Genomic DNA, 25,567 nt, shown 5'->3' with positions numbered 1-25,567 from the left:
GTAGACAATGCTCTACACTGTGTGATACTGGGCAGACACCAATAGCTATTATGAGATACTGAACATTTCTTAAAAACAATCTGGCAATTGAGCCAATGAACGTATGACAACACTACTATGGCTTTCTTCTAAAGAACTCATAAGGACTACTACCATGGCCTGTCCAGGCAAAGGTTATTTGCTTCTATGAAGTCAAAGCTTAAAACTAGTTTCAAGATGAACAGTTTATAATCTGATTTCTCAGGTGAAGAGAAGGAAAAAAAAAGTCAAAGCTGCTTAAATTGAAATATACTTTGAAGGCAAACTTAAAACTGTTTTAAATACACAAAAGATGTGACTAAGCCTACTACCAGTGAACATCAAATACACATTACCAAACTCCAATGTTAACAAGAAGCATTTTTAAGTTACTATGTGCACATGTTTATTTTAGATTGCATCTGCCCTATTCATTTAAAAAGTCACATGAGCTGGAGACAGATTTTAAGAGGCAATACCCACACCAGTAATCCTGGACAATTTCTTCTTTATACACATTTTTCTTTCCATAAAGAAGGATCCAGGAAGCCTTCAAAGACTTCCGCCACAACTTCTGTGAAACTCCAAAGTAAAAAAGAACTTGAAGTTAGTCACACACCCCCAAAGCAACATCACACTGTAAGCACCACCAGAGCTTTCAGGAGAAGAGCATCAGCTAGTCTGAGAAAAAGCCCTTGTAGAAGAGAAGTAGTAAAGCTTAAGAAAAAAGACAAAACAAAACCAACCTGGAAGTCAGGACAGTGAGAGAAAAGAGCTCTAGCACTAGATTACAGTAGTAGAGCAATTCAAACCTATGCTGCAATACTTGTAGCTCCCTAATCCATCCCAGCCAGTTTTAGGTCAGCTTGTTCAAGTACTGCCAAGAATGCAGGGACACCAATTGATGTGGCTTAAAGACTATTTACTCAGCTTCTTGATCAGACTTCACAGCTCTACACAGAACTCCATGAGGCCACACTAGTTGAGGCAGCTCCATAAGCTCAGTTTGCTGTTACATGGTCATCTTGCTCAGGTATCTGTTGATAACCTGAGCTCACGTCTGTCTCACACTGTCTCACATGGCTTGTACAACAAATCACTGGTTCCCAAGTCAATTCTCATGATCTCCAAGAGAGTTTCCTATTTCATAACTGCTAATTCTCTATAGACTATTTGTAAAAATACAACAGTCTTGATATACATCCAGTTTCTTTGCATCTGTTCCAAATGATAAAATCTCTACATGCTTGTAAGGCCTATTGTACAGCCTCCCCCATAACAACTCCCCTCCCCCCTAATTTTTAAAATGCTCATAGTATCCCTAGTAATCTCAAGTATTCTGAGAGTGCCAAAATAGGCAAAAGCTGCTTCAACTACAGCAGATTCTTTGGCACTACAAGCTATATCAGTGCAATAAAGCACTCTGAAACACATCAAGCCACCAAAGGGTTCAAGTTGTACTATGTAAATATTAGTAATCCATAAAGAAAGTGCACCATGAAAAAGTCAAAGCTAGCTAGAAAAAACAGTAATAAATTTTCAACAGGTATCAATATATAAAGTGACAAGCCAGCAAGTACAAAATATCATCATTAACACTTCAGGAACTGTGACTAGCCACTACACAACACCAGTTAAACCTTCTGAAGACTTCAGCATACAAGAAATTTTCATTTTTCCCTGCCTAAGCAAGGAAGAAGTGTTTTGTTCACTGCTTAATACAAATAAGTTTGTCTAAAATACAATCTCCAGAAAAGCACCTCTATATTTCAGTTGAAAAATTCAGAAGTGACTGCTACTGTGAACTTGTTTGCTGCTAGTAAGAATAATCACTTAACTGTTCTAATATTAGTCACTTATTTTTAGCAGAGGGAAAGAGGAGTGCTAGAATGACTTACTAAGATGCATACCATAAGCATGCAGTAAGCAACAAATCACTGTTGAGAACCATTAATTCTCATAAAATCTGCATAGTACCCAAAGCAGGTCAGAGAACACAGCTCTGAAACACCTGCTGAAATGCACCATCTACAGACCCAGTACGATGCTTGTTTTGAGCTCAGCTTCCCCAGGCCCAAACACTCAATCCTCAACCACGAAGTTACTGAAGCCAGCCAAGCAAATTCAGATAAACCTGAGGAGACAGGTGCCTACTAACAGATTACTACTGTGCTGCACACACCTCCTCTGCCTGAGGACTAGCAAACTGGCACAAAATGCTTCAACTTTGCTGAGGCTGGAACTCCATTACTACCACACTGAAAAGTCCGTGAAAAAGGGGCATCTGCTGTTTTGCTGAGGGTTTTTTTCAGGGATCTGTGTGTTTTTTCTCACCTTAAAGAGTCAGCATCATAAAATACAGAGTGACTGAGTAAAAACTTCAATTGAACTCTTTCTTTAGCGTTAACACACAAACACCGTGTGTCCTTTGCACCATGAAGTCTCAAACTGCTGAAGCAGCCCAAGATAATAATGGAGTCAAAGTAGCCCAGGACACAGAAGTCGAGACAAGTCTTCCGAAGGACATACAGTGTCACGATACTTTAATGCACCGGACGATTGCAACAACACTTAGGATTGCTCAGGGAGCAAGCTTTAATCTAGGCCCTATCCCAAAAACTGGCGTTTTTACTGAAAACGAAGCGGCTCCAGCGCTCAGCTCAGAAACGCCAAATCCCTGCTCGCCTTGCACCGTGATTCGAGGTCTCCTCCCACCCACCCTCCCTCCCGAGCGCGGTGACACGGGCAGGAGGTGACCGGGGCGAGCAGCACGCCAGCCCCTGACCCAGACCCGCGGTGCACGGCAGGCAGGGGCGGGATGACAGCCCCACGCCCTCCTCCTCCTCCTTCCCCCTGCACCCCCCCCCCCGACTCATCCAGCCGCCGGCCCTAGGACGGCTCAGGGCGCGGGTATCGTCCCGCCTCCGCCCGCTTGCGGCGGAAGGGACGGGGAGGACGAAACGGTGGCGACGCGCTGCCGAGCCCCGCAGACGGAACTCGCTCCGGAGCTCCCGACTCGGGTTGGAAAGACAGAGCGCGGCGGCCCCCGGGGGAGCGGCGGGCGGGCGGGCTCCCTCCTTCCCGCCCTCACCCGGCCGGGGGCGACACCAACCCTTCCCGGCCCCCCATACGAGTGAGGGGGGCTTGCCCGGCCTGCTCGGCGGGCCCTAGACAAAGGAAGGAAACAGGGACGAACCGGGACGAGAAGGCGGCGGCAGCCCCGGCTCACACCCGGGTGAGCGCGGCCACCGCATCCTTTTTCGCTCAGCCGGAGCCAACTCCGGCAGCGGCCGAAGTAACCTGCGCCGCGGGTCGGAGGGCACCGAGCGAGGCCGGCATGCGAGGAAAGCGGCGGCGGAAAGAAGAGGGGGAGCGGGGTCAGTGGCTCACCAGGATCCGCTTGAAGAGGTTGCTCTCCTTGGGCGGCAGCGGCACGGACGGCATGGTGCGGGCGGCCCCAGGGCAGGCACAGCGGGAGCGGAGGGAGGCAGGCTGAAGGGTGGGGGCGGCCCGGGAGAGGCGGCCGAGCAGCTGTCGGTATGAGGGAGGGGAGTGGAAGGGGAAAGAGGGGAGGAAAAGCCCGAACTCCGCGGGGCGGCGGCAGCGGCGGCGCGACTCCTGCCCGAACGGCGGCGACTCTTTAACTCATTGGCCTGCACCGCCCTCCCCGCCGGCTCCCTCCGACGCTGCGGCTCCTCTGCGCAGCTGCCGGGGAGGCCTCGCCGCCCGCCTGACGCTGCAAAATGGCAGCCGGGGTCCCCTCCGCGCAGGCGCACCGCTGCCGGGCGGCCACCTCCCCCTTGCATACGGACTCCCCCCCGCTCCGCGTCCAGACGGGATGTGGGGGATCTTCCGCGCCGCCCTGCCGTTTATCATTCTCTCCCTCCGCCCGGCTTAAGGGGCGGTTCTGTTGTCTGTGGGCTGTAGCAATCCCCGGCTGGCGGCACCGAAGGGATCTACCTGCGGTGTGAAGCCGGCGGCGGGGGTCCCCGAGGAGGGGAGCCCTGAGAGGTCGGGGTGGTGAGGGGAAAGCCCTCGGTCAACGCCCCGAAGGGAGGAGAGGAAAAGGGGCCCACACCCGCCGGGGTTGTCAATATTTCACGCTTGCACAAGGACCGAATCACGAAGGGCTGTGGAAAAGGGTGCGGAGGGTTTTGCAGCGTTTGGCCTCTCCCGGCCGTGTCTGGGAGGGCAGAAAATCTCCTTTGTGTGCTTGCTGCCCCGCTTCTCTGCCCCTATAACCTCGTCCCTGTGGCCGCCGTCCCAGCAGCTCGCTTGAACTGGTGTTTTGAGAGAGCCGGGCTGCCTGAAAGCCTGGGAGGTATTGTTAGGAGAGAGCAAAGTCTGTTAACTGCGGAGCTTTTGCTGTGTCCTAGCTAGTATTTAAGGGAAAACCAGCAAACTTGGCAGCCAGACTTTTAGCCAAGGGGAGTGGGGGGATGGCATCTCTTGCATTAATGCATTTTTCAGCAGTTGGTTTTGTAAAACTTACCAGCGCTATCGTGGACGCTTAGAGCAGTAAAGCATTTATTCATGGCTTGGCTCCTTTGTCGAAGGAGGTTTGAAGTCTTTTGAAATTATTTTTTTCTTCTTCTTGTTTCCAGAAATCTTTCTTAAATTAATATTTTTAAAAACTTGAACAACAAAAACTCAACCAGAAACACTAAAACCACATATCTCCAGGGCATTTACTTAGAAGGAAAGGTGGTTAAACTGTCAAGGTTGAACCAATTAAAAAGACTATCATACAGGGGGGAAAAAAAATAGGTAGCTTCAATTAGAATCTCTGTTTATTTAATTACCCTTTACAAATATTAATTATATTTTGGTTTGGTTTAAAAGGATATTAGTTTTGTAATAATATGGTCATCCACTTTCTGTCCCAGACAATGAACATGATACTCACAGTAAAGCAAGTGTGTGGGAAATGTTACATAACAAGAGCAAATTTGAAAAGCTGTGCCCTTAATGTATTTTATTTGGTTACACATAAAGTAGATGATGACTGTGTGACTGAGGATCCTAATCAGCATGTGTTTGACTTGTCCCAAGCCTTGCTGAAACTGATGGACAGGATTAACTACTTATCTTTCAGTCCAAAGAGAAACAAAAGAGTGGACTACTTGTTGGGAGAGAATGGACTACTTATTGGAAGAGAATAACCAGGATGATGGCCTAATCTAGGGGCCAAAAAAAAAAAAAAAAAAAAAAGCAGTAGACTGTGGATACCTTTTGAGATGACAATAGCAAAGGTGAGGAGAATATCAAAGAAGTACAGCATATGCTTTCCTAGCTCATAGATGAGCACCTGTTTATGGCTGTTGTTTTTGAGGGTGGTAGTTGTTTTCAGCGTTTTTTTGTTAATCTGTTTTAGATGAATGGTCTGTACTTATAGAAGGAATATCTTTATTTTGATTGGTTTTCTTTTTTTGTTGTTGTTGTTCTGGCATACTTCTAATGATGTCAGTCACCTTATAGCAACAGTATGTGCGTTTTCCATGTGCTGTACCCAATTGACTGTTCTTTCTGCTACATGGTATGGTACTGCTGTGTTCAGTGTCTGATTTTTTTCAAAGCAGGAGTGGTGTTGACAGGGATGGCCAACTTGACTTAGCTCTGCTGCATCATTTCCAGACCCTGTTTACCATAGCATGTGTTCAGCACTTTTTTATAACTTTCTGAAGCCTTGACTTTATGAACTCTAGTTTTCTGTTTTAGTCAAAGGCGTGTTATGCCTACAGCATATGAATTGCATCTTCAAGGTGGTGTGACAAATACTGCGCTAGATGAGCCTTTGTCCTGAAGCAAAAAGGCTGTTTTTGATAGCTAAAGGTCTCTGTTTAGTGCCAGTCCAAATACTGGAAAGAACACTGGAAATAGTCAGATTGCAAATTAGAGGCAAGGGTTTGATTTGCATTTAGACACGGGTCTGTATTAAAGGAGCAAGAAAAGGAAAGCAAAGAGGCAATAAAAGAAATGTTTGTAGAGTAGCCGGGAGAGAATAAACAAAGAAACTGTCTTTGGGGGGAGGCAGAGCTCTAGTTGAAAGTGAGGTTTGAGAGCTCATTCAAGAAAACTTCTTGTCATTTAATCCCACTGTGCTGGGCAAAACAAAGCTCTTTCTACAGGCTTTGTTAATAAACAGGGCCGTATTCAAGACGCGTATGATTCTGTCACCAGTTTTTCCTTCAAACAGAAAGATTTCAGAAGTCTGTTGACGAAGTGTTTGGGTCCTCGAAAAGGAGGAACAACATTAAAGTTATTTATACATTATAACAAGCTTGTGATTTGGCAGTGTCTTTCACTTTTACTCTGTGACCTGTCAACATCAGTTGGCATCCGTAGAAGTTGTGGCACAAGTATTGCTAAACCCAGTTAGGGGCCCCTGCGCGAAAAGGGCCTCCATGTGGGCAGGAACCCGCCTCCAGGCCAAGCACGAGGCACGGAGCCTGTTTTCTCTGAGGGGCCGTTTCATTGCCTCCAGTGGGCAGTTTAGGATTGCTGGATTGTATAGGATGGCCATGTCTCGCTGTATTTCTGCTGTCACTCTTCCCTTCTGCACCCGATGTGTACACACACTGTTGGTGTGGCTGAGCGGTGAGCTCACCCTACCCCCAGCACCATCCATCCCGTAACCCCAGGGCCTCAACAATTCCATAGGCAGCTGCTTCAGCCACGCAGGTTTTAAGGCACCAAAGCAAACTACGAGGGAGGCAGAAGGACAGATGGTGACAGGATTTCCCGTACTTGATACTCAGGTCCCATATTGCGTTATAAAAGCATGTAGTAAATATGGGGATAGACTGTCTGATATATATTTTAGACTACGAAAATGCACTGTGTCCTGTGGTTTGATGTTATATATCTGGAAGCCCTGCTGATGGCTGTCCAGCCCTTGTCTTGGCCATGTGGTGACTGTATGGTCTGCTGTCTGGTAGGAAGAGCTAAGAATATGTTAATAGTCTCTATTTTCACATTTTAAGATAACTCCTCACCAAAGCATAATAAAAACTGAATCATGATAGCTTTTTATCAGGATTTTATGTTAGAACCATTACTGGCTGGAATAGAAGCTGATCTGATTTTCCTTGGCCTACCCTCTTCTTTTCAAATCAGTTTTTAAGTGCATGGTCTCCTTACAGTTTTCATTTTCTTACTATCTTGTCGGATGTCCTCCCATAAATTACTTTCTCAAGATTTTAAAATATCAGATAGTTTATTTAGAGCCCAAATTCAAGGATAATTTTACTACAACCTTTCACTGAGGTTTTAAATCATAGCAGAGGAGTGTGGGGTGATGGGGACTGTGGATGATGGCACAGCTCCTGAGGCAGTAGAGCAGACTCAGGCCTGGGGATGCACACTTGAGGTTCCAGGGTGCTGCTTGCAGTGGCCCATTTGTAGACTGGGTCAGCGCTGGGGTGGGTGCCATTCTCTAGAAGAGCTTTTCAATCCGTCCGCTTTGCCTTCTGTCCCAGGACATTGAGCAGAGTCATAACCAGTCCTCAGATCTAAATGATAGTTGTCACATATATACTGATGAAGTTTAAGTCAAACCGTCTCTATCATTCTCATTTTTGGTCTTCTGGCATATTTACCTCACCAAACCCCGCTGATATTAGATGTGCCAAATGCTGAATTTTAAACTTTTTTCAGTCTTGTTGAATGACTGTAGCTGGGACAGAAGGAACTCAGACCACAGTGGGTTTTAAAGCATTTCCAGCAGAGCTGGTTTTGCTCAAATATAGAAGAAGCGAGGAAAGTTGCTGGAATAAAGCAGATTTAAGAATAAAGAGTTTTCAGCCCAAGTGGTGCAACGAAGGGAAAAGTAAAACAATCTCAAGCAGCAGAATTTTCATCTTAGATGCTTGAATACTTTTTCTTCCTATAGCCTATATATCAAAGAATAAGGGAACAGAATTACTGTGTTATTATAGGTATAAAAACAGTTGTTACTTAAGTGTTACTAAAATACAAATATAGTTAGGGAAGTCATTGTATAATCTGTTTAATATTAAACTACATATAGCAGTGTGTTTTAAAACTTACTTTATTAGGAGGCTGTAGCCTATCAATGCAATGATCATCTGAAGGGTCATGATAATTAATATTTTATAGCTGCTTTGTCTTTAGTAGCACACTAATAATTCATTTTATATGTAATTGAATAGCGAGCTTTGACATAAGGTGGCGCTTAACCTCGTTTTGTACAAACTTATCCGAAATTAACCTTTGAATAACCAGATTTAAAACTACATGTATGTTCAGCCCATGTTTTGGGACTACACGCAGAAACGCTCAGCTTAGGAGTTGGAAACGGAGGTGAATTTTCTGTCTCCTGAAGCTTTGCTGCAGTCAGTGTTGCAACCGTGCAGCCCTGCAGGAAGATCCCCAAAACTAAGACCTATTTTAAGGTCGCGTTCAACATTTTTAAAAATCGTTATTATTTTTTAAAAAATCTTATTTCCAGGCCTGTGTTTCACAAAGCAAAGCCAAGCCTGCCTTGTCTGACCGCGTTGCCCAAGAGCACAGCTGCGGGCACCCCCCCCCCGCCCTCCCAGCGGGCCTGTGCCGAGGCAGGCCGGGAGACGCGTGTTTCGGCAGGAATGCTGGGACTGGGAGTTTTTCCGCTCTCCTTCCCGTCTGCCATGGCCTTGTCCGCGGAGGCAGGATCCGTCCATCCCCGGAGGGTGAGTGCCAAAGCCTCCTCCATGCCTGCCGGGGAGCGGAGCCTCCCTCGCCCCTCACACCCACACCCGCACCCACACACCCGCCGCCTCTGCCTGCTCCGCAGCCCCCCAGCCCGCCATCCCGATCTTCCCCCCCTCCACCCACAACCCTTCCAATGGGGGTGGGCTGCCCGGGTGAGTTGGTTTTGGGGGTGGGGAGGGGTCGGGGTATTCATGGTGGGAGCAGCGGTGTGCGGAGGGTGGGGGCCGGAGCCCGGAGCGGGTCCTCTGGCAGCGGGCATGGCCCGGGGCTGCGGAGCCTCCTTAGGGCGCTGGGTTGGGCTGCACCTTGGGAGTGTTAGGAATTAATTTTTAAAGCTTTTCCAGGTGGTCACAACGCTGGTAAACTATTTCTTGTCTGGTGGTCACAGCGCTGATAAACTATTTCTTGTCTGGAGGTTTTGGTTTTTGTTTTGTTTTTAATATCTAAATAAGGGTTGGACTTGATGATCTCTGAGCTCCCTTCCAACCCAGCCAATTCTATGATTCTATGATAACAAAAGCCAAATTATGCTGTGATTAAATAGTTACTGTTGTCGTGCTTGCTTACTAGTTTTGATTTGTGATGTGCACAGGGTGATGTCACGTTAGAAAGTTATTAAAGTCTTGTTTGGAAAGCAGGTAATCTACTGCTCATATCTCTGTAAAAGTTTTATGTGTGCTTATTTCTGCACAGGTGTAACGCAGCAACATCTTTCTGAAAAGGAGATACCTCTTTTACTTGGCATAGCAAAGTTGTTTTGAAATTTTTCACTTCCTTCAAGGTCAGTGTTGTGCCATTACTTAGGTTTTTGTAGGCTTTTTAAACCAAGAATTTTATTTTTGAGTGCTCAGGCAGAATTATATTACAAATCTGATACTATTTGAGTACACTGTTTCTTAGCTACAGTGGTAAAAATGAGGTAGGTGGCTATGATTAATATATTAATGAATTAGTTAAAATAAAATACAACATAGCATTAACATTTAAAAAATTAGTTAATGGTGATTAGCACTTAAAATTACAGCAATGGGTTATGCTGATCTGAAGCATCTCCAGTATAATCATCAGAATTAGGTCTTTCAGAACTAAGGGTAAGCATTCCTCTGAGCATCCAAGTCCAGGACTGTAGATGATGAGGTGGATTTTGCTGTGTTCCTGGTGAAGGGAACATGATTCCTCTGTTAAAGCTGGTTCCAGTCACTAGAGCAATCCATGAGGGGTATCTGTTGGCTTTCTGTGAATTAAAACACTCCTGAAGTTATCACTGTGGGTTTGATAGCACCTCCTGGCTGGGGAATCTGGGGAAGGTGCAGAAGTACAATAAAGGTCCTTCCTGCTTTCTATAGATAGATAGTAAAATAGACATCCAGGAAAGCAAGGCACACAGTACTTGTGGTTTTACTGCATATTGCACTTTTTAATTTTTGACAAATGGATGAAAATAAATAATAGCTGAGGATAATGGGTGAATTGAGTAGTTAGAATGGCATAGTAATTTGTTAATAAAATGCCTGAAGATACACAGAAGGTCTTGTCAATGATGGGTAAAAAAAGAATTGTCTGGAGATCCTGCAGCTGGAGATCCTGTTGCAAAAATGTCACACTCTCATTTTCTCTGAATCCAGTTTTTTTCTGTAAAAATCAGGCAGATGGGATTGTGGCACTGGCAGAGATATTAAGGAGTGCTTCTTTATTTGTTAAACTATTCCTAAAATATGATTTTAATTCAGTCCTCTTGGTAGATTCGTGCACTCCAATATTTTTTTAAGTGCAGTAAGAATTTATAGCATAGTTAGTGCTATATAGCAATGTTAGTGATGTCAAATAAGAGGTGAAAGATCTTTCCTAGAGCCATTGTCCTGCTAAGGAGACCCATGTCCTGCAAAACTGTAGGCCAAGTGTCTCAGAAAAATGAGGGGATTGTATTTCAGAGCTTCTCCCTCCCTTTTTGGGTACAAAAGGTTTATAGCACTTATATGTAGACATGTAATGGGAGGCATATACAGGGGACATAAAGCACTGCACCCCTGTATGTCTGACATTGCACATACTTGGGTGAGTAATTTCCTGCAAGTGTATTGACTGTCTCCTCAATTTGCAAGGTTAGCTCAATGTCCTCCTGCCAAAGTTATAGCTTTTTATGGTAATGGGTATAATTTTACACATTCATTCAGCACATTTCATACATTCTCTATATACAATTCTGCACCTTTAGCATAGATTTGTCTTCCCTAAGCAACATTTTTATTTCTTCAGTAAATGGTTATTTTTTTCCAATTAGATGTATGGCAAGCTGAAGCTGTTTTCTGTAAAGCAGCATCTGCAGTAGCATTTCCACAGCATAAACAAACTGTGAGAAGGTGAGGGAAGAGACCTTTTCTTACCCTCAGTCAGTACAATGGTGCTGGTAGGAATATCTGGTTTAAACCAGGACTAAAAGAGGAATGGCAGTTTCGTTTGTGTTGGTGTAATGGAGAACAGGATTTGGGCCTGATAGAGTTCTTGGGTTTGTTTGTTGTTTGGTTTGTTGGATTTTGGTTTGTTTGTTTTAATAGAATGCTCTCCCCTTTTCCAGATAATAACAGTGATACATGTACTGTCTACATTTAATTTCAGGTGGTGGAAAAATAAGAAACAAAATGAAACCTTTCCAAAGAATCTGTCTGTTTAAGAGCCTGCTTGCCAGTTGCTGTCACAGTCAACTTCACAGCCATCTTCTCACTCCTGTTGCAAAGAAGATGGGTTATGTGGTGGGCCTGCCCAGCTGTGGATTTTGGAGGCCAAAATCTTTACTGGACACAGCAAGATTCACTCTTTCTTTTACCAGCCAGCAAAGGAAAAAACATCAGGATTCTCGAGCATTGTGGCAGCACGAGTCTGTGCAGAAGTATCTGGAGACTCTAAGCAAGGAATACCAGCAGGTTAGTCATCTGTTAAATGCTGACTCAGTAAATGACTTTGAGCAAAGAACCCTGAGGAGAAGATGTGCTGATCTGGCCCCCATTGCAGCTGCATTTCAAGCACTCAAAGAGGCTGAAAGGGAAGTTGAAGAGATAGAAGCTATGTGTAGAGGTAAGGAGAAAATGTGTTTCAAAACAGTAGCTTTGCTTGTGATAAACTTCATTGCTCAGCCTTTGAGGAAAGCTTTTAAATAAGTCAAGACAGCCCTGCAACATTGTCTGGTCTTGCCTGATCCTGGGATCTTGCCTGCTGCCTGGGCTTTGTGCATCCAGCCGTCTGGTTTGCCAGTGGTAATGTGAATCACGGGGTGGATTAAGTGATTTCCTAAAGGTCAGGTTTGCAGGGAGCTAGGAATGGGATCCCAGTCCTTTGAACCTCAAGCCCCATTGGTCACTACCCGACCATTCTTTCATGTTATTTGATAGAATGTTAATTATTTCATGTTAGTTTGATAGAAACTAATCAATAATGATGCTTTTGGGGCCAGCTGGAAGCCTTTGATTTAGTATGGGCTTTGAGCTGGCATTGTTACATAAAGGTAGGAAAGTTTATACAGTTTTTCCCTTATGCACGGGAGATGAAAGGTTCAAGTGTTGATCTGACATCTTTTATTTAAGGCAAAAAAGACCCAGAGCATAAATGAAATGTGATACAGAGCAGCTGCTGCTGTCCTTGCCCATTGTAGAAAGCTGGCTGACATCCTGACCCAGTTAGGTCTTAAGGCTCCAGGTGCCCAGAGATGCAGAGCCTCCTGTCCTTGTGAGTGCCTTTGAGATACCTGATTTCTGCTGTGGAATCCAGAGCTCAGGTCATGCAAGGCAGGGAGATGCATTCAGCTGTGGAGTGTCTGCTTTTATTCTGCATCCTGAGGCAAACCTGTGGTTTCCACACTGGCCAGAAGGCATAAGGCTTTCCCTTTCTCTTCCCACCCACTCCTCGTTTGTGCTTGTAGTTTTCTGGCTGTAAATTAAATCTAGTTCAGCATGACATAAAATACATGCACTTTACTTAATCTAACCTGTTTTTTTCTTTCAATGAGTTGAATTGGTTTACTTTCTGATGAGATATGTGACAAAATCACTCCTCAGCTGGTATAACAGTGGAAACAGTGGGAAGTTTTGGCAGTTACAGGTATTCCACTTGGCTCCAGTTGTCTTCCAGCTTTCTACTTGGTCTATAACCTAATGCTAACTGATCAGCATCTTTAGTTATTGTAAGCTGGAACCACCATAGTATAAAAGGCTTGGATTCTGTTAGCTTTACCTGAGAATGTTTCCTAGTTTGGTAGTAGGCTCTAAAATGTGAGGAGAAGCAATCTAATCACAGAACAGTTGAATAATTTAGTTTGAAGAGGATCTCTGAAGGTCATTTGGTCTAATGTCCTACTCAAAGCAGGACCAGCTACCGCAGGTTACCCACGGCCTTGTTCAGTTGAGTTTGGAATACATCAAAGGACAGAGATCCTACAACCTCTCTGAGCCCCTGTTCTAGTGTCTGATCACCCTTAGGGTGAAAATAGTTTTCCTAATATCTAATCAGTATTTCCCATATTCTAGTTGATGACTCATTTAATCATCATACATAGAATCTGTCTCCATCTTTTTGGTGTCTTTCTGTTAGGTGTACACAGCAATAAAACCCCCTCCTCCCCCCTTTTCTTAACGCTGGAAAAGCAGTTTTCTCATCCTTTTCTCATACATCCTTTCCTTCTGCACTTGACTATCTTGGTGGTTCTCAACTAGACATTCTGCAGTATTTCCATGCCTTCTTGTACTGGGAGCTCAGATTTGGATATGGTACTCCAGATTGTGACCTTTTGTGCTGACGAGAAGACCCTAAGCAAAGCAAAGCAAGTTGAAGCGAGGTCTCCCACACCCTTGATGATGATGAGGGGTTGGACTTGATGATCTCTGAGGTCCCTTCCAACCCAGCCAGTTCTGTGATTCTCTGACTTGCATCCATAACTCTCCCATCTCAGTGATCTCCTGAATAACAGGTGACAGAAGGTTAGAAACGACACTGTTATTCTCATACCATTATCTGTAGTGGTCACCTTAATGAGTTGCCTACAAATTGTTGGATATATGGGCAAGTCTGGGGAAGTCACTGGGCAAGTCTGGAAACCAAATGTTTTGTTGCATGAAAACCAGTAATGAGGAAAACTGAGGCACTTCTTGCCTGCAGGCATGTTTTGACCTATTTTGTCAAATCTGTTTGTGAATTTGCCCCTGGTCTGTCAGGGGTGACATAAGCATCAGTGTAACTGAGAGTGAGTAACTGTGAGGTGGGACTGGCATCTGTATGATGCAGGCTCTGAGTCAAAAGGTAGAGATTGTGAGGTGACATATTCACTGCTCTTTCCAGTACACCTGTAAAACATAATCACTTAGTTAGCAATACACATCCTGGCTTGGGCTGCTCTTACTTGATATTTCATGCTGATGAAATGCAACCGCACGTTTTTATGTCTTTGGTCAGCTGTGTTACACTTTGCTCTAAGCTAGGTGAGACTGGCTAACATCTGTTCCTCTTGTGATTTAGAGCTAGACAGCAGAGATGAGAAACAGCTTCTAGAGCTTGCCTTAGAAGAGAAGGAAACCCTGGATATAAAAATCAATATGTTGTGCAGAAAGGTGAGCCTGAGGTAAAATTCTATGACTTTGTAAATAAAGTTGTCAGAAAAATGTTCTTTTGTGATCTTACCAAGAAATTCAAATGGTTGCATTTAATGCAACAGAAGTCCAGCTTCTCTCTTCTCCCTGAAAAGAAATGGCAACAGCAATTACTAGTAAGCTTCTTACTGACAATTGTGTCTTAGAAGCTTATTATTTTAGTAATTTTTTGCTTGCTTGCTTGTCTGTCTGCAGATGCTGAAGGGGATTTAAAAAAATGGTGAGTTGGTGCTTTTGAGACCTGACATGACATCCTAGGAAGTGTTTGTGGCAGCAGAGCATGCATTCTTGAAAGATTTTTGATTGCAACTTGCAGTCTTTCATTTTTCCTTCAGCTGACACCACTCCATGAGTGGGGAAATTAATTATAAGCAGAGAGGCTGAATCAGTTCAGTGGAGAACTCTATGTTTGGGTTCATTTCTGTGTTCAGACTGAGATAATGTGAAGTAGGACTTCCTGAAAAATGAGATTACTGGAAAGATAGGCTGGGTTGTAGCTAATACTTTGTGTTCATTGGTAGTTGGGGCTGGAGTGGATGGCTTGACACCTGCCTTTGTGGGATGAAATTTTCAGCTAGCTTTACAGTGGATGCACCACTGAATCCCATTTCCACTCCAACTGCACCGAGTTGCAGCAGCTATTGGACAGTTTTTAGTCCCATTTACTAGTTTGCCAAAAGAAATTAATGGGTGTGTGCACTTAAGCTGTGGGAATTATGAAGTTTGGCTGTAAATTTGATTAAGAGGACGTCAAGAGTCATGGAGGAGATAATGACCTTTTTTTTTTTTTCAGCTTTTCCAGCTTCTAGTGCCAAAGGAAAAATATGATGGAAGTCATGTCGTATTGGAAGTGACAGCTGGCAGAACAACTGGAGGTCAGCAAAGTCCCCACAGTAAAGAGTACTTTAAACCTCCATCCAACTTCATTAAACCTCTTGTGGGTTATCCTTAATGCCTTTTTATACTTTAATGGCATAAAGTAGTACTTTCTAAAGAAGAGTATCAATCTAATGACTGCAGATAAATCTAAAAACTGGTGGGGGGTACCATTTTGTGAACAGCTGTTGATGTTGTAGTGCCTTTATATTTTTTAGGAGACATCTGCCAACAGTTCACTCAAGAAATGTTTGAGATGTACCAGAACTATGCAGAGTACAAACGTTGGACCTTCGATATTGTCAATTATACACCTGCTGAGATAGGTAAAGGGATTCCTCAGGCATTCAGCCAAGATGATGAAATTAAAGGCTGTGAAGCTGTGCAATGTTTGTCACACATTCCTTGCCTCTCTAGGTGGGCTGCATCATGCCTCTGCTCATATTTCGGGGGATGATGTCTACAGGCATCTGAAATATGAAGGAGGGACCCACCGAGTCCAGAGGATCCCTGAGACTGGGCTCTCATCAAGAATGCAGCGTATTCACACTGGGACAATGTCAGTCATTGTCCTCCCTCAGCCAGAGGAGGTAACCCAGCAGTGAGTCAGGGTAGTGAGGCAGTGTATCCCTACTCACTCATTTTGCTGTTGGAATAGGTGTTATTTAAAATCACATTAGTGTTACTCTTTGGGGATTTTTTTGATAACCGAGTGCTTTGTGCAAGTCCCAGCAAGTAAACCACAAGCTCTCTGACTGTGGAAGGGGATGGTCCTTAGCTTTGTACCTTACATGTTTAAGTGTGTAATTGGAAGCAGGATTGCAGAGATTTGCTTCTGCCTGAAATGGCATGTAAGTCAGTGATTGTCTCAATGAGTATTCCAGCCCCAGCACTCACGAAGCTGCCTGCTATGAGTAAGCCAATTTTAAATTACATAATCTATTAAGACAGGGAATAAATCCAAGAAGATATTCAGTGTTGCATATTAATGCCATTCTGCTGATCCCTTTAATATTTTTTTTTTTCATTTAAATTAGTGGTGTCCTTCTCTGTTAAATGACAGTCTGCTTTGAATTTGAATGACTGGGTGTATTGGCTAGTCTATGAGATCTCAGTAATCCTGATGGTTCTCACTTAAATTAGCAATTCACACACAAAATAAGCAAAATCAGATCATGTAGCCTTTCCCTGCACATTCTCCTGCTTCCTTGAAATGCTTTTCTTCTAACATTAGTCAGATCTAAGTGTTCCTTTCCCATCCACTGACCTCAGACTATGGTCCAGGTCATCATGGACTCAGATTTCCAATGATCTTGCAGATCTTACTAAGATCTGGGTACACTCAGTTTTTCCTCAGATTGTTTTAAGGACTGTTCCAAGAATCAGGCTTGACTCATGAACATTGTTTCTTGCACTGCTGTTTAGAAGTAGGTTTTTATTTGCTTATTCCTTAGTTTCCCTGCCAAAACTAGTGGTTTTAGAAGTAGGTGATGATTTTGGTTTTTTTCAAGCACACACACATGCCTTGTTTTGTGAAGGACCCAGAGTAAGAGTTTGAAAAAATAAGTGAAATATTTAAAGCATTGCTTGCTTTGCAGAGATACTTGACATTGCATTTTTAAGAGTATCGTAATTATAGCTTACTCAGGAATGGTTGTAAAGGAGCAAATTTTTGAGAAGTGGTTTGTTTTTTTTTTCTTTTTTTTTTTTTTTTGCACTGAGTGTCATTGAAAATATTTTTTTCATCCAAATATTTTTAGAGTGAGTAGACAGTTGTAATTTGCTTTGGTTCTAGGTTGATATTAAAGTGGATCCCAAAGATTTGCGTATAGACACGTTCAGGGCCAAAGGAGCAGGAGGGCAACATGTTAACAGAACTGATAGTGCTGTGAGAATTGTACATCTCCCCACAGGTAAGTCTGTCTGTATTTTGTACTTCTAATCACCTTGAATCTGTGTCCTGAAGAGTAAGCTTGTGATCCTCCAAGTTGTGTCTTAGAGTAAGTTTGCAGGGTTGGACCTTATACCAGAAAAAGGAAGCAGCCTTTTTTTTTTTGTCTTGTATCAAGTCAGTGTGTGAGAAAAGGGATATGTAACATAATGGTCAGCATGTTGCTCTTGTGCCTCTTTTGTCTTCAGAGGGAATGCCTAATGAATACTCTGTCTTTGAAGGACAAGAAAAGAACAAATGGAGGTTGACAGGGATGGAAGTTATAAATAGTTTGTGCTATGTGCTCTGTACCTTCAGGAATAATGGCCATTGGCGACTGAGGGTGTCCATTGCCTAGCTGGAACCTGTGTAGTTACAAGACTGAGGAAAAAAGGAGAGTTGAAGATATTAATTCAGTACTAGATAATGCTATCAGATGTTGAATAGGAAAGAAAATGTGTACTGATGGGAAGGTAGTGCATATACTGGACCACTCTGAGGATTTTTGTTGAAATTCAGTGGGCTTCTGTTTGTCCAGATGCAGAATCTCTTTAGGCACAGGAAATTCCAGTAGTGAGTTGAAAACAGCTGTTTGCCATCTGCCTTTTTATTTCAGAAATCAAGCAAGAAGTAAAAATAAGTACTAAATTTCTCTTTAAGGCTTTTAGTTTTCTTCTGTTTCATAAAGTTCTAGACTTTCCAGTATCATTTAGATACCTTTGTTTACTAGAATAGTAAATCTTTCAGTCTCCAAGAGTTTATCTAGACTAGGACTTAAAAAACTTGTGTTACACTGTTTTAAACATTCTTCTGTAGAAATTATGTGAAAATAACATCTTTAATATGTGAAAGCTAATTGTGTTGAACCCATTCTCTGCAGGCAATGTTAGAAACCTGTTTGCCTCATGAAATTTTAAAATACTCCTGACTTTTCTGTAGCACTGAACAAAACCCCTGGTGCAGCTGTGAAGAGTTTAAAAACACACTAATAGTTCTGGCCAGCGTGTTCAAATTACTTTGTATCCCACAGCTGAAAAGCCCTGGAGACTCCACACTCTAGAAGGTTTCATTTGCCTAATGTGCTAGAATTAATTTAGCTTGTTTGTTCTTTGTTATAATGGGCTTTTGATGTGAGCTCTCTTGAATCCCCTCTGTAAAGGCCTCGCAGTTGAGTGCCAGCAGGAGCGATCACAGCAGCTGAACAAGGAGATGGCCCTGAGGACACTGAGAGCAAAGCTGTACCAGCAGGTCATGGAGAAACAGCTGAGTCAAGAGCAGAGTGCCAGGAAACTGCAGGTGAGAGAACGTGCTTGATGAAACTTGGAGGGGGTGCTGTGTTGTAGATTTGGTTCTGATCTTTTTTGATCTCTTTGAGTGATAGAGCAAGTCAGTGTGTGTGTGTGTCTGTCTGTCTGTCTGTCTAACCAGGTGTGTTTATGGGGGCAGTGTTGTATTTTAAAATCTGTTACTTATCCCAGTTCAATTCCAGCATAGATTTCTCAGGCAATGAAAAAGAGACATCAGCTATAGCTGAAAAGAAAAGTGTAAAGACTAACTGGTGTTATCCAAAAGGCAACGCTCAACATGATGTATTGAGTCCCCTTATTAGGGCTAGAGTTACACAGAACAGCAGTAGAAAGTTATTTTCCATGGAAACTGGGATCAGAAGTCCTCAAAGTTGTATTCTAACCTGTTTTTAAACCACAGTGTTTATAAGATCATGCAGAGCTTTTGAAAGGAACAAGTATATAAACAATATCCTGCAATTAGATAACAGTTTATTTAGTATGTTTTAGCTAATCTTTTAAAGAAGAAATGCTTTTCTTTTGAAATGTGCTGTCATTCTTCTCCCATTCTTGGAGTATTTTGCCATTTGTCGTGTAAACTTCAGCAATACTCAAGAAGAATAAAAATATTTCAGAACTGGAGAGTTATTCAATACTCCAGTTACCAGTTCAGCTATTTAATCTCTAATTTCAGGCTGCATATACATCTGTTGTTCCTGCAGATTATTAGCTTAGTCATTGTGAGCAGTGAGCCATTTTATCTTGAGATTCTGCAAAGCTGCATATAGAACCTAAATGTACACTTATCTGAATACTACAAGGGAATCAGGCAAAAGTAAATTACCTTTCCTAATGTGTCAAAACTTATTTAATAAATTTCTTGCTTGGAAATATATATATGTGGGTGCAGGTGAAATTTGCAAAAAAGGGCACTGATGGGGACACCCGTTTCTCTAAGCAGTTTTCAGTATTCAATTCTTGAAACACAACCACACGCCCAAACCACACACGTTTGGCTTTAAAGCTTTTAAAAAGTATTGCTTGCACTCCTGCTCTTAACCACTAGAGGACTGCATTTCGCAGTCTCAGTTTGCTCCTCTTTCAGTGTTAATTCCTGACAGCCAAATGGTAGTGAAGCTGCTTTGCCACACAGTGACTGTGCTGCTTCTGTTATTAATGGTGCCTCCTCTCATTATCTTTTGTGGGAGCTACAGCCCCCCAAAAAAGAAAAACACAGACGTTTGAACTCTGGGCATGTATAGACACATCCCTTGCCTCACATGGCCAGAGTGACATTCCAGAGTTGGGTAGTTCTCCCAGTTACAGAGCTGGAACAGAAGTGTGCAGGAGGTTGTGAAAACAGCCTGTGACACAAAATCACAAATAATACAGTTTAATAATGCCATAATAATAAAAACCACCACATATATGCTAAGTCAGTGACTGCTAGGTTTGTGGGTGAAGTGGGCTGATCCATTAAAGTTTGTTCTAGGTATGCTGTTTTAGAGTAGCAGTTGATTTATTATTTTTTTTTTTAACACAGTGCAATAGGATTAATTAATTCTTTTTTTTTGGTACTTTGCTACAGTTGGGAACAAGAGCCCAGTCAGAGAGAATTCGTACTTACAACTTCACTCAGGACAGAGTCACTGACCACAGGATCTCATATGATGCACGGAACATCAAGGTAATGGTTCCTAGTGAGAGTCTTTAAATTTACATACTTACATAAGAAGAAATTATCTTAGTGAAAACAATTTAATATATATAATATTATATATATTATTTTATATATTATATTATATATATATTATTATTAAACAATTTTATATATATATATATTTTTATATATTTTTATTTATATATACTGTGTCCAGTTCTGGGCCCCTCAGTTCAGGAAGGATATTGAGGTCCTGGAGCAGGTCCAAAGGAGGGCAACCAGGCTGGTGAAGGGACTCGAGCACAGACCCTATGAGGAGAGGCTGAGGGAGCTGGGGGTGTTGAGCCTGGAGAAGAGGAGGCTCAGGGGAGACCTCATCACTCTCTACAACTCCCTGAAAGGAGGTTGGAGCCAGGGGGGGGTCGGTCTCTTTTCTCAGGCAACTCTCAGCAAGACAAGAGGGCATGGTCTTAAGTTGTGCCAGGGGAGGTTTAGGTTGGATATTAGAAAGAATTTCTTTACGGAGAGGGTGATCAGGCATTGGAATGGGCTGCCCAGGGAAGTAGTGGATTCTCTGTGTCTGGAGATATTTAAAAAGAGACTGGATGTGGCACTCAGTGCCATGGTCTGGTAACTGCAGCGGTAGTGGATCAAGGGTTGGACTTGATGATCTCTGAGGTCCCTTCCAACCCAGTCAATTCTATGATTCTATATATCAGGAGATCTGATAGCCAGTTTGCTCTGACAGAACATTGTAAACTTAGCGTAAACTTTCTTTTGTCATGTTGTGTGGTAGTGTTAAATATGACTGACACAGGATATAACCCACTGGCCTATGTCTCTAATTTTCTTCTACTGTATGAGTGAAAAATGATAACGCATGTGGTCCTTATCAGGGAACTCCATGAGTCCCTTGGCCAGACAAGACAAGTGAAATTTGAGATTCTTTAGGCCTAGCACAGGTGAAATAAAAACCTGATTAGGACTTTTTTCCTTAGTTAAGACAAGTGTTTCCTCTGCCCTTTAATGCTGGAGTGCAGGAAGAGAAAACCTTTTCTTTATGTTTGCTTTGTATGAGAAAGTTAAAAGAAACTGAATCTTTTAAGATTACTTGATATTTTATTTATCAGTGAATCGCTATGTATGGCTTGAATCTTATTTAATTAGGGTTTTTTTTACAGCTAAATTGATTTTTTTTTTTAATTAAATGAATGGAAAATGTTTAGAATTTGAGGACGAACCTTAGGGTGACCCTTCAAAATTTTGGCTAAGGTATCCAGTTTACTTTTAAGTATTTTATTGCTTATCTTTATCTTATTGCTATTGAATAAGAAGCAACACTTCTTGAACTGTACCCACAGATGTCCTAAGTAGCTTCAGAGAATGCAGGGCATGCTGAATATGGAATGGTACATATTTCATGGAATGGGGAATAGGTACACAAATCCCATGATGGAAGAGGATGGGAAGCAGTTCCATGACTGTATAAAAATGACTTTTGTTAGTCTACCTTTTTAGTTACTTAGGTTTGGGAACTTGTTACTTTTCTTGAGTGAAACTGGAATCATAAATTGCCTAAAACAAGTTATTTGACATTTTCTTGTAAACAGACTGGTTCTTGGCATGAACAGCAGTATTTGAATTAGATCCTTCAATCCTTGATTGATTTAATTTAAACCCATGGGTTACGTGAGGGGATGTCACCTTTTGCTGCTGCCAGAACTGATTTGCTTTTCCTGGGCAGTCAGCAGAAGTCACTCTGCTCTGCTCCACACTGTAAAGCTGAGCCAGTGGCTGCACCAAGATAAGACTGCAGGCAAAGTTCATTCCAGGAGCTCCTTAGGTGGGTAGTCAGTGTTTCAGAATAATATTGTTAGACAGTAAGTAATGCTTTTGTTGTTATTTTTTTCATAGGAAATTCTAAGTGGGAGAGAAGCACTGGATAAGTTAATCAACAGACTACTGGAGTTTGCAGAGATAGAGGCTGTCACTGAATATCTAGAAAATTTGCAGGCTTTGGAAAGAGGAGGCTGCTGAAGACCCTGTGTAGAGCTAAAGCAGAACTGTGTTCAGTGGCAAAATGAAACAGGTACATTTGTTATATGATAGACTGATTAAAATCTATGCCTGTATTTTTCTGTGTGTTATGCTACTCTTTTTTTACATTTTGTTGCAAATGCATTGGATTTATTACAGCAGAAAAGAAGCAGCTTGGTACTGGGTGTACATATCTCCTGTCTTGGCAGCACGGCTTTGTTAAACCAGTGCTTCCCTGGGCTATATTGCAGCTGGAAGGATACAGAACCACAATGATGGAGCAGAAGAAACAGCACAAAGTGCAAGTTCTGTTTTGGGCATGTGAGATGTTCCTCTGAAGGTGAAAGAACCTGAGCTTCCCAAACATAGTCTAGGGTCAGGTCTCATAAATACTTCTTATTTTTATCTATTGATTGGGTGAGCTTCCTAAATGTAGCCCTTTAAAAATAGTTCTTTCTTAAGATGTTTTGTTTTTCTTAGAGTGAATATACAGAACCAAGGGGAGTGATTTCAGGCAGGGGGGCAGAATCTTATAAAAGAAGTGTGTCATATTTCTTCCAGCCATTCTTCCAGTTTAGGGGTGGTCGGGACCACATGGGGTGGTAGAGTGTAAAAGTACCCATTCTGGTTTCAAATTAGTTTTGATGGGATTCTGGAAGAAGTTTAGTAGTGGCAGCTCCCTTCTGCTTGTCAGAGAAACCAACTTCAGTAGTTGTGTAGGTACATTTTTGGCAAATCGGGTAGCTCTGGAATTCAGTTTTCTGCCTCAGTGTCTTTGGGATTTTGTGCCTGTCTCTGAGGGTGGGCAGTGCAGGTAGCTGGTACAGCACACTCTGCTTTAATAGGACTTCCATCCCTGCTTTCCCCCACGTGCATGTCGTGCAGTGTGCTGCACAGGCAGTCTGTAGCCACCCACAGCATTCAGGAATACTCACGTGTTTAAGGTGACACAAAAATCTGAGAGTGCTCTGCTGAATTGGGCTGATTTGCTGGATCCTGGTGTTCTCCACTGCTCACCCCAGGTTATGCTTTAAAGCTGCTCTAATCAATTCCTTGTTAGGTTTTAAATTATGCTTTGTGGTTGATTCATATTTACACTTTCATTTTGTAATCATGAATGATACAGGACTGGGAAAATATCTGTTAAAGAATTATTTCAATACTGTATTCTTCTAAATGGTGTAGATTTTACTACTGTATATGTAATAAACAACAGTTTTAACTTCACTCAGCTATATGAAGAGAGACAGAGGAAGAGTTTTACCAGGAAGAAAGCAGGAAAAACATTTGCAGTTTCTCAGTTCTGGAATTATTTTTTGGTCTTTGCATATTGGTCTTATCAGCAAGCTTTGTCTGATGGTTTCTTTACTTACTTCCAACAATTTAATTGCAACATCTTTTGGGTTTGCTTTGATTTTATTTTTTTTTTAATGTATAGGTCTGGAAGTCAATCAGGAAACAATTCCATGAGACTTAGAGCAATTTGCACACAAGTATCCAGTTAAGGTGTTTATCCAATTACCATGCTCACTTTCATGATGCAAACTGATTTGTTTTCTTAATTGTATATCTTCAACAATCCTAGAACCTTCTTACAGAGAGTGCCTTTTAAATAATCAGGCTTAGTTAATGCCCCTGAAGTTTTTTTAACTATGAAAAACTGTTGAAACACTAAAAAAATGAGCCTGACTTAGCTGCAGGACCTCATGAGTATTTGCAGTGATGTTAATTAGTTTTTGGTAGCCCTTCTTAGCTGTTGATAGTTTTGTGCAGTGATGGCAAAGGGGAAGGTGGAAGGCAGTTCCCCTTGATTTTAGGTGTCCCTAATGCCATCACTGAAATTTAGCAGCTGGATTCTTTCTCCAGGCTTGGTCCAGTGTATTGTGAAGGATCTCTACCTTATTAAGCTCATTGCTTAATTGCTCATACCTGTATGTGAAAGCAAGATACAGCTGTACTTAGTTGTGATAGAGAATTTGATAAAGAGGAAGACCCCCTTTACCTGGAGGTCATTGCCAGCAGTGCTGCTTTACTAAACCCAGATATATTTGCTTCTCCTCACTGACAAAACATCATTTAAAGCTGTCTCCTCCTAACTGACAAAATACTATTTGAAATCATATTTTATTCTGCATTCTTCCAGCCTGAACTTTCTGTGAGCTGAGAGATTGGGATGGGGCTTGACTGTGGGCTGGTACTTGTCCTTGAGGGAGGGATGTGGAGTAAAACAACACCATTTCTGACGTATTTTCAGAAGGGAATACTCTGAATGTGGGCTTTTCAGTTCCTACAAGCACCTCTCTAGCAGTGAAACCACTAGCAGGAAAAAAAGAACATAAGAACCCTCAGGGAGGAGAAGGAAAGCATCTCCTTAGAAGGTACCAAAGACCCTTCCTACAGCACAAATGATGTTGGGAGAGCAGAGCAGGAGCGGGTTCAGCTGGCAGGAACACCTTTCTCCTGCAGCTTCTTACTTGTCAGATTGTGTTACAGCAAACAGAGCAAACCCCACCTGCCTGCCTGGCTTCCCCTCACCAGCAGCTGTCAGCAGAACCCAGACCTTGGGCATCATGATTGAGGTTGAATATTAGAAAGAATTTCTTTATAGAGGGTGATCAGGCATTGGAATGGGCTGCCCAGGGAAGTAGTGGATTCTCCATCCCTGGAGATATTTAAAAAGAGACTGGATGTGGCACTCAGTGCCATGGGCTGGTAACTGCAGCGGCAGTGGATCAAGAGTTGGACTTGGTGATATCAGAGGTCCCTTCTAACCCAGCCAATTCTACGATTCTGTGATGAGGATTTGCAGCTGGTGCAAGGCAGCAACTTCCATCTCTCCAGCTCTTGTTGGATGATGTGAAACACATTTCTTGGATCTCTTTCATTTCTCTGCTGTGGTCTTGAGCAGCAGCACTTCTCCCATCAAAGAAGAAAACCAGATAAAAGCTGAGCCTGAAAGTCGCACTCTTAATGACAGTGAAAAGATGAATGCTTATCCTCTGCCTAAGAAGTGCAGCCCTGGTACCACACTTTGATTACTTTCATTTTACCATCAATGAATACTCAAGGGAACGTCTCAGAAATCCTGGAACTACACAGGAATTTATTCACTTGAAGCAGCAAGCTGCTTGCTTTCATTTAGCTAAAAGGAAAAAAAAAACCAACAAAACTTATTTCCTAGTATGGCAGAACTGTCTGCCTGGATCATCACTTATTTTTTTCTAGCTGCTTAATTATACAAAAACATAATTTTGTTTAAAAAGGTTACCAAAAGGTCATGTTTATAATTTATTTTTTTTTTAAGTAAATGAGATGTCATGGAATAATTTACATGCATTCCCCACCTCTTAAAGCTGCCAGTCTCTCACTCTCAGGGCATTGCTCATCATTCTCAAGACCTGCAAATATGAAGGCT

The 25,567-nt window shown here is 42.5% G+C and overlaps 2 protein-coding genes across 13 annotated transcripts in view; one reads left to right on the top strand and one right to left on the bottom strand.

Annotated features, from left to right (window-relative positions):
- NAA16 (N(alpha)-acetyltransferase 16, NatA auxiliary subunit) overlaps positions 1-3,556 on the bottom strand; it is a 68,475-nt gene extending 64,919 nt beyond the window's left edge. Inside the window, exon 1 of the mRNA XM_030448753.1 lies at positions 3,409-3,556. Coding sequence (XP_030304613.1) covers positions 3,409-3,462 — 54 coding nt within the window. The 5' untranslated portion in view covers positions 3,463-3,556. The remainder of the gene's footprint in view (positions 1-3,408) is intronic.
- On the top strand, positions 2,959-22,253 carry MTRF1 (mitochondrial translation release factor 1). 12 transcript variants are annotated; one of them, XM_030448793.1, is made up of 11 exons: positions 2,959-3,038; positions 9,424-9,511; positions 11,306-11,802; positions 14,233-14,324; positions 15,157-15,238; positions 15,458-15,565; positions 15,657-15,829; positions 17,035-17,152; positions 18,329-18,465; positions 20,044-20,142; positions 22,030-22,253. In XM_030448793.1, exons 3-11 carry the CDS (start codon positions 11,322-11,324, stop codon positions 22,150-22,152), a joined length of 1,413 nt encoding a protein of 470 aa, XP_030304653.1. In that variant the 5' UTR covers positions 2,959-3,038; positions 9,424-9,511; positions 11,306-11,321; the 3' UTR covers positions 22,153-22,253. The 12 variants fall into 12 exon arrangements, with proteins under 12 accessions (XP_030304653.1, XP_030304657.1, XP_030304705.1 ...); XM_030448796.1 differs by lacking the exon at positions 2,959-3,038 and adding an exon at positions 3,382-3,463; XM_030448767.1 differs by lacking the exons at positions 2,959-3,038; positions 9,424-9,511 and adding exons at positions 5,114-5,270; positions 8,489-8,708 and having other exon boundaries at positions 11,347-11,802.
- The last annotated feature ends 3,314 nt before the right edge of the window (positions 22,254-25,567 follow it).

Source organism: Calypte anna, chromosome 1, assembly GCF_003957555.1.
Source record: "Calypte anna isolate BGI_N300 chromosome 1, bCalAnn1_v1.p, whole genome shotgun sequence".
In the NCBI taxonomy this organism is placed as follows: Eukaryota; Metazoa; Chordata; class Aves; order Apodiformes; family Trochilidae; genus Calypte; species Calypte anna.
This window is presented reverse-complemented; position numbering and strand designations above follow the sequence as displayed.

Excerpts from the sequence above, each read along its gene's own strand:
- MTRF1 (XM_030448767.1), top strand. Across the intron at positions 15,830-17,034 it reads TCCTCCCTCAGCCAGAGGAG|GTTGATATTAAAGTGGATCC; the intron begins GTAACCCAGCAG and ends CTTTGGTTCTAG. Across the intron at positions 17,153-18,328 it reads AATTGTACATCTCCCCACAG|GCCTCGCAGTTGAGTGCCAG; the intron begins GTAAGTCTGTCT and ends CCCTCTGTAAAG.